Source organism: Apodemus sylvaticus, chromosome 9 (assembly GCF_947179515.1).
Source record: "Apodemus sylvaticus chromosome 9, mApoSyl1.1, whole genome shotgun sequence".
NCBI lineage: Eukaryota > Metazoa > Chordata > Mammalia > Rodentia > Muridae > Apodemus > Apodemus sylvaticus.
The window spans coordinates 68685538-68699056 of NC_067480.1; the positions used below are offsets into that span (position 1 = coordinate 68685538).

The 13519-nt window shown below is 42.2% G+C and overlaps 1 protein-coding gene across 2 annotated transcripts in view; it reads right to left on the reverse strand.

Moving 5' to 3' along the window:
* The window catches only part of Ercc5 (ERCC excision repair 5, endonuclease), a 42252-nt gene that overhangs the window by 4604 nt on the left and 24129 nt on the right, over window positions 1–13519 (reverse strand). For both annotated transcript variants that reach the window (XM_052193629.1, XM_052193628.1), the window contains 4 exons: window positions 7550–7791; window positions 7095–7214; window positions 6754–6967; window positions 5184–5328 (listed from right to left, as the gene is read on the reverse strand). In XM_052193629.1, coding sequence (XP_052049589.1) covers window positions 5184–5328; window positions 6754–6967; window positions 7095–7214; window positions 7550–7791 — 721 coding nt within the window. The remainder of the gene's footprint in view (window positions 1–5183; window positions 5329–6753; window positions 6968–7094; window positions 7215–7549; window positions 7792–13519) is intronic.

The window sequence follows — 13519 nt, forward strand, 5'->3', positions numbered from 1 at the left end:
CGTCACTGAACAACTTCAGACTGCCATCTACCATTCAAAGCCTTAACAGTGGTCGTCAATACCAAAAATTAAGAGGAAAATAGGTGCTGGGAACTGCACTTGAGTCCTCTAGGAAAGCAACAAATGCAAACCACTGGGCCATCTCTACAGTCCCAAGGAAAATGTTTTCTTAGCCAGTTTTACAACATAATACTGGCAAAGCATCTGCCCCAATTATACCCCTTACAGAAAGAGAACCAGGCATTGCAAAGGAAGATGGAAAAAAAGTGGGGCTGAGTCTCTCAGTCAGGCTGTGAGGAAACAGTAAGAAGTAGCCACAATGATCAGACTGAAGGGCACATGCCTGGAAGAGGAGTTGCTGTCAGGATCGCTCTAGCTCCTTTCCCCCACCCTTCCCCCCACTCCTCACTCCCTGAGCCACCCCCACCCCCTGCTATCTTGAGCTTATTTGCAAACAGCAGCCCAGGATCTCTAGAGCTCTTTTTCTTCTTAAAAAAAGTCTAAACATTCTGAGTGAAAAATCTCTTCTTAAATTTAAATGCTACTGGATAAAACAAAACAAAATAAAACACAGTGGCATGGAGGGCTCTGCTATATTCCTACCCCTCTTTCTAAACCTTAGCTCTGCTTTCATCCCACACTGGAGTTAGACAGATATGGGACTACTCACCCTGCCTTCAAGAAGCTCTAACACCCCTGAACATTACTACAGCTTAAAATCACATGATGCCCCCCCCCAACAAACTAGGAGACCTCAATAGCCACACATGATCATCTTACCCATGGATAGATCATCCAGACAAAAACTAAATAGAAAAATGTTGGAGCTAATGGACATTATAAATCAAATGAAACTAACAAATATTTATAGATCACTTTACCCAAACACAAGAGCATATACCTTTTGCTCAGCACATCACAAAACTGTCTTCTGTGACTTTGTATTTGACCCTGTACGTGAACACAAAGCTAGTCTCAACATATTCAAGAATAATAAAATATCCTCTGTATCTTATCAGATCATCATGAATTAAAGCTGGACTTCCACAACAATAGAAACAATAGAAATCCTACAACCCTATGGTAACCTAAGCAACTCTCTACCCAATGACCACTGGGTCAAGGAAGAAATAAGAATTAAAGACATTCTTGAATGAAATGAAAAGGAATACACAAAATACCCAAATTTATGGGACAAAATTAAGGCAATTCTAAGAGGGAAGTTCAGAGGACTAAGAGCCTATATAAAAATGATTGTCAAATGCCTATCCAAACTAACAAAGAGATGGAGAGGAACGAAATAAATGAGCAAAATTAGAAATGAAAGGGGGGAAATAAGAGCAGACACAGGAAATCAGGGAAATCACAGGATATACAGACATATGAGGTCACATAAGGGGCCTCATAAACTGAGAAGCTTCTGTGTGACAAAGGAGACTGTCATTCCAACAAAGTGGCAGCCTGCAGAATGGGAGAAGATTTTTAATCAACTCCACATCCAATAGAGGGCTAATATCCAAAATATATACAGAACTCAAGAAACTAGATATCAAGAAAACAACCCAATTTTAAAATAGGGTACAGATCTAAGCAGAGAATTCTGAATAAGGAATCTCAAAGGGCTAAGAAACAATGAAATTTTCAACATTCTTAGCCCTCAGGGAAATGCAAATCAAAACTACCTTAACATTTCATCTTATGCTCATCAGAATGGCTAAGATCAATAAGACAAGTGACATCTTATATTGTTAAGAATGTGGAAAAGGGAACACTCATCTATTGCTGGTAGGACTGCAAATTGTATAGACAGAATTGTAATTAATGCATCAGCTCCTCAGAAAGATGGGAACTGATCTACCTCAAGATCATTTCATTCCACCACAAGGACACTTACCCAACCATGTTCTCCATTGCTCTACTCATAGTAGCCAGAAATTGCAAACAATCTATATGTCCCTCAAGAGAAGAATGAATAAGGAAAATGAGGTACATTTACGCAATGTATTACTTAGATCACCATTTAAAAAACAAAAGTGAAATCATGAAGTTTGCAAGAAAATGGATGGACCTAGAAAAAAGTCATCCTGTGTGAGGTAACCCAGACCCAGAAGAACAAATATGGTTATGTATTTATTTATACATAGATATTAGCCGTTAAGTCAATGATAACCAAGCTATAATCCATAGAACCACAGAGATTTAGATTTAGGTTTAGATTTAGATTTAGAATAACTGACTAGGAGCTAACTGATAAATCTCCCTATGAAAGGAAAATAGAATAGTTATGGACGGGCTGGAATGGGAGGATCACATGGCAAGAGAGAAGAGAAGGGACAGAGGGGACAAAGAGAGACAGCTAAAATTAAGAACGATTTGAAGGGTAGTATGGAAGCCTAATACAGTAGAAACTTTCTAAAACATATAGATGTATGAAGGTGATCTAACTGAAATCGCCAGATAATGGGAGACAGAGTCCCAAATAGCTGTCTCTTGTCACCAAATGAAGCTTCCAGTTCCAGGACTGGGTTACATCTAGATTAGCTGATTGTTAACACAGTAATTCCCAAACAACCCAGCTGTTGTCAAGGCTGTTCTGACAAACTGATAAGGAACTATTGCTGAAGATAACACCTACACAACTTATTGAACATGGAGAAGTCAAACTGGTGCCTACAGAGCCTTCATCCTATGTGCTAGCATCTTTTGTACAGAAAGCTACTCTGCATGCTACCAAAAGAGAAATATAAAAAACACCAACCCAGCAACAAACCCTTTGAACTATAATGGTGTCCTACCTGCAAGATATACTTGGGCAATTGTGGTGGTACAAAGCTTGTAGAAATAACCAAACAATATCTGGTTTGGGTTAAGGCCTACTACAGGAGATGAAACCCACACCTAACACTGCTTTGTTGACCAAGAACCTGAGACTAGATAGCCCAAGGTAAAGAACCAAATATTAATAGTCTTAAGAGGGAAAAAAAGAGCAATAAAATGATTCCTTATGACATTCTTCTATACTTATATATCAGTGCCTTGCTTAGCTATCCTCAGAGAAGCTTCCCCATGAAGCCCAGAGGAACAAACACAAAGTCTGTCAACCAGATTATCATATAGCAAGTGTGAGACCTTGAAACACTCAGCCCTAATCAGAATGTGTCTATGAAGTCCCTCCCCTCAGGGTTAGGGAACCCCAGGGAAAAGCAGCTGGGAAGGCTGTCCTTTTTCTGTTATGGCTTCCAGGTTAGTGCTTTCATGGGATTCCTGAGCATGTAAATGGTATATCTCTGTTTCTTGTGCCTTCTCTAGGCTCTAGGTTTGTTTTATACAATTCCAATGTATTAGTTTTGTTTTAATTTATTTTGTCTTATCCCATAGAAGCCTATTTGCTCTCTAATGAGGGACAGAAAGGGGGCTGATCTGGATGAAAAAAGCTAGGAACAGAGGGAAGAGAAAGAATAATCAGGATAAATTATGTAAGGGAAAATCTATTTATAAAAAAAGGAAAAATGATGTAATAAAATTAAGTACCAGCAAGCATGCATATATGCATGTATTTGTATTTCTAATAGGTTTAATGTGCATGTAATTGCAGCTTCTTCCAACTGATTGTAATTGAATAAACCAAAACTTAAGTATAATCATTTTAATGCATAGTTTGCAATGTTTCTTTTTTAATTTGTAAAAAATGTTATTTGTAGCTATATAGTTCTTTACCAACCATGTCTGATATAATAACGCAGAGGCACAGGCAGCCTGCCTCCGTGCTTTCTCACATTCGCAGAGGTTTCTCTCCCCGCCCCCTACCCCTGCTCCTTCTTGCCTCGTATATGGAGCTCCCCTCCCCTTCCTGGCCTTTCAGAGGGCCCGGTCTCAAGCAGAAATATTGCTATCCCCATTTTCACAGTGGCATTCCCTGATGACCAGCTCTTCCCCCCCGCCCCCCGGGGTGACAGATGCCAGCTTGAGAATAGAAAACTGGCAACGCCCCTTATCCCCCATGCACCTGTCCTTGGCAGAATGGAAGACCAAACATCCTTGAAGGGATAAATGTCCCACATTTGGGCCTCCTAGAGGAGGGCAATCACCCAGGCAGCTGTGGCCAGCTTGTAAAAACACACTAATTCCTGATAGCAGCATGAAGTTATTTCCCAGCTCAGAAGGGTCCTCCCTCCAAGTTGTGCAATTCCGCCCCGCTGACTGAACAAATGATAACATGTTTGAAGGATGACTTCCTGGTCACCTCCCCTGTCACCCTGGAGTCCGAGAATCTTGCTTATACTTGTATAAAAACATAAAACCCCTAGATGCAGGGACATACTGAGGCAGGGTCACACTCCTATCCTGTGCAGTGGGAAGGTTTGTGATCTGAGTCTGACTCAAATAAAAGGCTCTTTTGTTTCCTTGCATTGGGTTGGCAATTTCTTAGAGTTCCTCTGGGAATCCTGAGTCCTGGGCATAACAATAACATATCCTGAATATGACAATTTCTCTAAAGCTCAGAAGATGCACCTTGTACTTAAGTACAGCATACCTCTGGGTCAGCACATGGATTTTCATGGATAGTGATTTTATAATGTAAGTTCCTGACCCTGCACCTCAAAGCACATTTATGGTTGACTTCTTTTATAGACAAGTGATGAAAAATTTCACTAGCAACACTGAACAATTTCATTTGCTTCTACACTATCCATTTACTCCCACAAGGAACGGTGAGGGTGTAGAATATAACTACTTATCTTTTCTATTACTTATGCATGCATATCTTACTCATATTGGCTACTGTACAACCATCTAAATGAACTCAGAGGCAGCTCACACACTAATGAGCACTGCAGACTATCTTTGTGTCCCTGGACTAGGATAAAGCAGGTATGACCAGAACAAAACTAAAATAGGCCAAAAACAGATTCACCAAGGCCCTAGAAACCACAGCCCCCTATCCCCAACTACTCTCTCAATGTACCATGACTAGGGACAGCTTGTGATTTTAGAAACAGATTCCTAGAAGTGGTGGCACACATCTACAGTAGCAGCTATATAGGAAGCTGCGGCTGGAGAATCGCAAGTTTGAGCTTAGCCTAGGCAACAACACAGTAAGAGCTCAGTTAAAATATAATCCATGTATCACTTTGAGTATTTATATAAATTTCCTGAATTAAAGACATGAGGAAAAGTCTTACGAGAATTTTAGGAGTGGATCCAGGCCTCGTCCAGGGAATTCATTGAGAATCTCCATGGCTGTTACACAGCCAACAGTTGGAATCCCTTCCGTATAATCACTGCCCAGTAGATAAGCCAAGTTGATTAATTTGTTACGGTCCAATCCTGTATAAATAGCAAAATTTATTTACACACACACACACACACACACACACACACGGATAGATAGATAGATAGATAGATAGATAGATAGATAGATAGATAGATAGATAGATAGATGGTTTGTTTTGGTTTTCAAGACAGAGTTTCTTTGTGTAGCCCTGGCTATACTGGAACTCATTTTGTAGATCAGGCTGGTCTCAAACTCACAAAGGTCTGATGGGCCTCTACTTCCCAAGTGCTGGGAATAAAGGCATAAACCACTGCATTATTTAATAGTTTTATAAAAATTAAATATTATATAAACTATATATGTTGAACAAACATCCAAAGACACATATTTTATTTAAAAATAGGTTCTTTTGTTAAATATTCTGTTGAGATTTTAAATTTTAAACATTCTTATGTTAAATTTTCTATATATGCTAACCTCTACGTCTAGGTACCTAGACTGCTTCCTCTGACCACAAGCATATGCATTCAGTTGCCAACAGAGTACTCTTGCCTGTGTATCTAGTGGGACTCTCAGACTGAACTTATCTCAGTTTAACTCTCCCTTCCTCTGCTCCATTCTAGTTCTGGCCCAGAAGCAGGAATTTAAAACCCTTCTTCCCATACCCTCCATACAGGACAGCACACTCTTTCTCTGATGCTCCAGACACTACAAGGTTTCAGTTTCTTCTCTCCAATGTCAACTACTCTTATCACCACCTCCCCCATTCCCATTGGCCTCCTTGCCTCCCTAGAACATGTTTATAAGCAAGGTGCCTCAAGGCTTTGAAATCTTTAGGTTCCTCTGACACCATCGTGTTCAAATTTGTAGGTACAGTTTTCTTCCTATTTCCTTAGGAAGCCTGCCTAAGACTGCCGCAAACAAAGCCTTCTTTGATGACAACCCTGTCAGGAACAGCATGTACCCTCCTGCAGCTGCACCTCATCCTCTCTCTGCTTCTTTTCCCCATGGTATACACTAGCTGTCAGATTATGACTTCTAAACATGGCCAGCATCTTTCTCTTCCACTAGAGAAAGATATTTCATTCTTAACTATTGTCAAGAAAGACTGGTATATGAGGAGTCATTCTGTGTGCATTTCCCAGGTGAATGAATGGATGAATGAGAGTGTGGTGATGGATGTGAGTGTCAGGAACACTCATTGTGGCAGAAGTCACAATGGCTTCTTCCCCACACAATGAGAACATCTCTGGTTCACTGTCAGGTAACTAACAGTCAAATTCAACTAACCTTGTTAGATGACTTAACTGCAAGAAAGGCGCTAGGATTTTCATTTCTTAAATCCAGTTTTTAATACCCTATGACCTCCCATTTCCATTCACGCATCAAATGAGTTCCTTGAGAAGAAAAACCACATGAGGCAAATCAGGAGAGCGAATGTGTGGAACTGTGGGAAATGACCACACTCTGACTCTTACCTAATTGGCTGTAAAAGTCCACATATTGATAGTACTCCACAAACTTGTCTTTTTTAAAAAAATTCTTATAGACATGCCGGGCCCCAAAGAGCCAGATATCACTATCATCAGTAATGGTTCCGGAAGTCTGATCAGTGAGGTCCAGAATGGCACACTGTGCCTCTGCTTCCATGGGAGCCTGGATGAAGGGAATGCCAAACAGACGCAGGAGTTCCTATGGTAAGAGAAATAACAAGTAGGGAAATGTACTGTGGGGCTTGACCACAAGGGGGCGTGATAGTATTACACAACCCTTCTGAGAGGAAGAAGTCTAAGGAAGACCAAGCTAAAGTCACACTTACCTGGCTTTCCAGAAACATCTGGCCTGTTACAGAGGCAGCAATCCGATCTTGCTGCTGTTTTTGAGCTTTCAGTGAATTCTGTTCTGCTAAGAGTTTACTTTCCAGGGCATCCAGTTCCTCCTAAAACATGTTCCCAGCCACAGAAAATTATCGTCATGATCCAATTATGTTCATTTGTTACAATAAAGCATGCATTTCCTCTGGCAGAAATGATCAGTAAGCCTTACAGTGTTTTGTACTTGGGATTTCCAGGGAAGACTGTCCCTTTCAGTGGCCTCATTACATCATATGGGAACCTACCTAAAAACCCCAGGTGTAACTTACATATTAAAAGGGAGCCATGAGTAACAAGAGGATAAATTAAAAACAGCTAGTGGATATTTATCTAGCAACTTTTAAAATCTCAAAAGCTATAGGCTTGGCTTCCTTGTCACTAAGTTAAAATGTGGTGTTACCAAATCAACATCTTGCCATTCGTTGTCAAATTCCTCAGCATCTCTGTCAGCTTTTCTGTGTCCTTCCATTGCATCAAAGTCAGAGCTGTCCTGTAGCAGGCAATCTGTGTCCCTGGACGTTCCTTTCTCCAGGGTTTCTCTTGGTTCGTCTGCCTCTTTTTCAGAGAGATGTTTAGAATCCTCTGATGACTCTGTTTCAAGTTCACCATTGCTGACCACACTCTGCACTTCAATGAAACTTCCTGTCCAAAAAAATCATGACATAACTTCATCTAAAATGGGAACATTCGAGTCACTGTGAAATTATCAAAGCTTTCTCAACAGTCCTGAAAAATGTTAAACCCCGAAGGAAATGATTTAAGTATAGCCATAAACAATCAACTCACTAGTTGCTACAGTACACCACAAATGCCTACCTACCACTTCCAATTAAGCTTTTTCAATTACACAAATTGATCTATTAGGCTTTTGGTCACTAAAAGTAGGAACCAAATTTTCAAAGATTTGCATTTAACTTTGAAAATCTATGTTCTGTTGACTAATGCTGTTTTTAAAACTCAGAGAGCAGGACTGGAGAAAACGCTCAACTGTTAAGAGCACTAACTGCTCTTCCGAAGGTCCTAAGTTCAAATCCCAGCAACCACATGATGGTTCACAACTATCTGTAATGAGATCTGACACCCTCTTCTGGGGTGTCTGAAGTGTACTTACATATAATAAATAAATCTTTTTAAAAAAAAAGTAAGATTTAAAAAAAAAAAACTCAGATGGAAGGCTAGGGAGGCAGATAGGCTGAGAGCAGGTCTTCACCTGTCCATTTTCCCCTCCAGTCCCATTCCCTCAGCCTCATCTACGACTCATAGCAGAACAGCTGCTGCTGTCTCACGTTCCTCTCTGACCCCTTCCCAAATGTACACAAACACCTTCAACCCTCCTTGCCTCCACTCATCCCAGTCAAGCGTTCTCTGTGCACATGCCAACTGAGCAAGCCAGGGAAACAGGTTAGTTTTAACTAAAAACCTCCACCACTGCCTCTTCTCCTCCATGCCCAATTCCCCAGTCTCCTCTCTATGCAACAGAGCAGCTTCTGTAGTCTTGCTTCCCCTCTGTGCACATCTCCTGTGGATCCCACAACTTTCTTCTCCTAACTCCCTCTGCACAACTGTTACTTTTTCCCAGCTCTAGTCCCAGCAGGCACTCCTTGCCAACCCACAGACCACTCCTGCCAGAGAAGCGGATAAGCTGTCTGTAGACCCTTCCCTTTCTCACTGGTCCTTTAGATTCAAGCCCCAAGTTTCATCCTCAGTGCTAAATCAGACCCTCTGAAATGGACCTCTCTTTACTGTATCCCCTATTCCAAGGAGATAAAATAGGCAGATCTTGGTTGAATACTATCTTCTCCTCCCTTGTGTGAACCCCTTCAGACCCCTAGACTATCCCCATTCCTAGATGTCCGCTCCTAATATACAGAAACACAAAATACTTGGAATTCCCAGTGGCTACAACTATCAGTTCTCTATTCCTCCCCCCAAAAAATTCCTACCAGGCAACATACAGCCATGATACTCCAAAATTCAGACAGGAGACAAAAACCAAGAAACAAATCACCTACCCAACAAAGACAAATCCCGAAATCAGTACTATGACATATAATCATATCAATCCAGATTCTAGATGCCAAGATAACAACACAATTAGTAACAGCCAGGGCAAAGAAGACCAAGCAACCTGCCTCCACACCTTTTCTGCTCTGTCTGTTCCTTGAGAGCCACAACACTAGTTGTAGCCTGCCTTCCCTGCTGCCCATATCGCCAATGGATCCCACAGACCATCCCCTCCTGGCCTCCTTCCGGCCACTCATTTGTATTTCAGTCCCCAACTCAGGTGGACTGCCCCTGCTAAAGCACGCCTTCCAGAAAAGCCAGTAGAGGTTCTCAGCTTTCTCTGTCCCCCAGGTTGTCCCTTTTAGTGCTATAATAGAAAATAGAAAAAGCATCAAAAAAAAAAAGATGGAATTCTGCAAATGAAAACTTTAGGAATGCAACCAGCTACAACCTCCTTCCTTCAACAACACCCATGTGCATTCTTCCATGGATCCAACAAACCATCCCCTACTAAACTCACCCACACACACACTTTTCACAATATCCCAGCCCCTAACTCAAGCAGATGCCTCCTGCCCAGACATTCCCTGTGAACTTTTAAGGAAAGAAGGTCAGCAAAACAGGTAATACACAGCTATCACATTGTCTTTAAATACACAGAGAAAATAAAAACCAGGAACAAAACACCCACCCAAAAAAGACAAAGACAAAAATTAGCACCTAGTGTTAGGATTCTAAGCTCCACCCCACAATTACCTGGCAATAGCCAGGTATGCCCCTCCCTATAGTTGTCTGGCAACAGCCAGGTAGACCTGGCCCACTATAAAAGAGACTGCTTGCCCCTCCTCTCTCTCTCCCATTGCTCTTGCCTATTGGCACTCTCTCCTCTCTGCCCCTCTTGGGCTCTCCTCCTTACCCGGCTCTCCCCCAACCCGCTCTCCACGTGCTCATGGAGGCCTCCACTTCTCTACTCTCTTCTCTTCTCTTCTCTTCTCTTCTCCTCTCTTCTCCTCTCTTCTCCTCTCTTCTCCTCTCTTCTCCTCTCTTCTCCTCTCTTCTCCTCTCTTCTCCTCTCTTCTCCTCTCCCCTCCCCTCCCCTCCCCTCCCCCCTCTCTCTCTCTCTCTCTCTCTCTCTCTCTCTCTCTCTCTCTCTCTGCCTCTCTCTGCCTCCACTACCCCATTAACTCCCATCCTCTGCCCTGAATAAACTCTATTCTATACCATGTCTGTGTGTGTCTGGTCCCTTGGGGAGGGGGGGAAAGGGGTGCTGGGCATGGGCCTGCCTAGGTACCCCCTTTCCCCCACAGAGCCATATACCATTCTCTAAACCTCTCTCTCTTTTTATGAGCCCAACATTTGGTGCTAAAACCCAGGAACAACACCTAGACCTATTATCACCCCCAAACACACCTGCTTAGATGAAAGCACGGGAATACAATCAATAAAACAAGGACAATATGCTTGCACTAAAGCCTAGCTACCTACTACAGCAGGCCAGGAATATTCATTCCAACAGAGCTAAGCACGAGAAAAAGTCTTTAAAACCAACTATATGAAGATTATAAAGATCCTTAAAGAGGAAATGAATACAAACCTTGAAGAAACCCAGGAAAACACAAACAACTGGAGGAAATGAATAAATCCCTGAAAGAGAAACAGGAAAACACAAACAAACGGAACAGACTCTCCAGATCCCCTGCTATACCCAGAGATAGTCTGACCAAGGAGGCTCAACACAACCAGGCTCAGGAGAAATAGGTTCCAGTCAGAGACATGAAGGCGAGTTAATACCAAAGATAACCAGATAAGAGAAACGAAAAAGCATAACCAACATCCCCCATGCTGTTAGAATCTACTTTCCTATCGATAACCCCAAATTACTACTTAGTACTTATTATGTTTCATCTGGGCTGCTCCTTTTGTTGTTGTTGGTTTTTGAGACAAGGTTTCTCTGTGTAGCCCTGGCTATCCTTGAACTCAGAAATCCGCCAGCCTCTGCCTCCTGGGATTAAAGGCGTGCACCACCCCTGCCCGGCCATCTGGGCTGCTCTTAACTCCACTTGGTCAGCCCATATGGCTCAGCTTTCAAAGAGGAGCTAACACCAATACTCCTCAAATTATTCCACAAAATTGACACAGAAGGAACACTGTCCAATTCATTTTATGAGGCCACAGTTATACTCAAACCGCATAAAGACACGACAAAGAATTACAGACCAATTTCCCTTTTAACATAGATACAAAAGTAATACTCAAAATACTCAAAAACCAAATTCAAGAAGACATCATAAAAAATATCCAGCACCATCAGGTATACTTCATCCCAGCAATATAGGGATGTTTCAATGTATAAAAATCAGTAAATGTAATTATAAATAAACTGAAAGGAAAAAAGAAAACATGATCATCTCATTAGACGTAGAAAAAAAGTCTTTGACAAAGTTCAACACCCCTTCATGATAAAAGTCCTGAGTGATAAGGGATACATAATAAAGGCAGGTTACAGCAAGCCAATAGCCAGCACCAAATTAAATGGTGAAAAGCTGAACGCAACTTTACCAAAATCAGCAACAAGACAAGGACATCCTCTTCCTCCATACCCTTCTTCTCTTCAGCAGAGTGAACTGCCAGGCCTGCTAACCTGAGTTTTAGTAGAAAATCCGGACATAAGAGAGGCTGGAGACAAGGAGGAACTAAAAGCCATAAGCATAAAGATGGATGGGTACAGAAATAAATGCAGTGTGAGTGTGCATATGTACATGGTGTGTGTGTGTGTGTGTGTGTGTGTGTGAGAGAGAGAGAGAGAGAGAGAGAGAGAGAGCAAGCAAGTGCGTATTTGTTTCATGGTTGTTACTGAGGGAAACAGAAAGCTCACCCAGAAGCCAGTGCCTGCTTTGTAAGCTCCACTAAGAGTCAGGGTTCCATGATGAAATCCAGGGCTACAGCAATGTCAATAAAAGAAAAGCCTGAACAACCTGCCCATTAAGTACACAAATAATCAAAATACATTTAGGAACTGGCAAAAGCCACAAGAGCTTTCTTGAAGGACAACCCCACCCCCAGTCAAAGCAAGGACATCTTTGAGAAAATAAGTTATAGTGTTAGACTGTAACTGAATACAGCAATCCATGGCAATAACAACAAGTGGGAGAAGGGTCTTCCTTATGGTAGAATACAGCTAATCAATGTCTAAGGAAGGGTGGGGTGGGCCAGCAACACCTGGCAACGTTCACAGCAGCCCTCTACTCAGACAGAGACCAACCAAGGATGCTGAATCAAGTCACTGGAAGTTCTCTTGGGTACAGCATATTCTCCTAGGCCCTAAGTTCCTTTCTATGAAACACTGACAAAGGGAGAAAGTACAAATGTGAAAATCAAGCCAGGCATGATACTTCAGACCCACAATCCTGGCACTCTGCTGGTAGAGGCCGAAGGGTCAGAAGTCCAAGACAAGCCTCAGCTATATAGCAAGGATGAGGCTAGCCTACATTACATGAGTCTCAAATATATAGATTAGGTAGATAGGCAGATAGATAGGCAGGTAGGTAGATAGATAGGTAGATAGATAGATAGATAGATAGATAGATGGATGGATGGATGGATGGATGGATGGATGGATGGATGGATGGATGGGTGGGTGGGTGGGTGGGTGGATGGGTGGATGGGTGGATGGGTGGATGGGTGGATGGGTGGATGGGTGGGTGGGTGGGTGGGTGGATGGGTGGGTGGGTGGGTGGGTGGGTGGGTGGGTGGATGGGTGGATGGGTGGATGGGTGGATGGGTGGATGGGTGGATGGGTGGATGGGTGGGTGGGTGGATGGGTGGATGGGTGGATGGGTGGGTGGGTGGGTGGGTGGGTGGGTGGATGGGTGGATGGGTGGATGGGTGGATAGATGGATTATTGGACAGATAGAAAAATCTGACCAATTGCAGAACACATATTATATTTAAACATATGCATAGTTATCTTCACTACTTGAAGTATAGTCTATAAAGTCATTTCAAATAGTAAATTAACAAATACATATGTTTCATACACAAACATATATGAATATATGTATAAATGTGTTTATGTGTGTATGTGTGTGTATATATTTGTGTGTGTACATTCTTTCATTATGAGGTTCAGAATGTTATGTGACTTGCCGAAGAGTACCCACAGTAGAGCAGCAGAATGGAGGCCGGAGAGAGATCTGATGCCCTCTTCTGGCCTCCATGGGCACGACATGCATATGTGCACAGACACACATGCACATAAAATACCCATACATGTAAAATAAAATAAAAATCTTAATATCCCAAGGATAGCCCAGCAAAGTCATCCCCATCCTAGATGTGAATCCCTAGAAAGCTCATTTATCTTTTC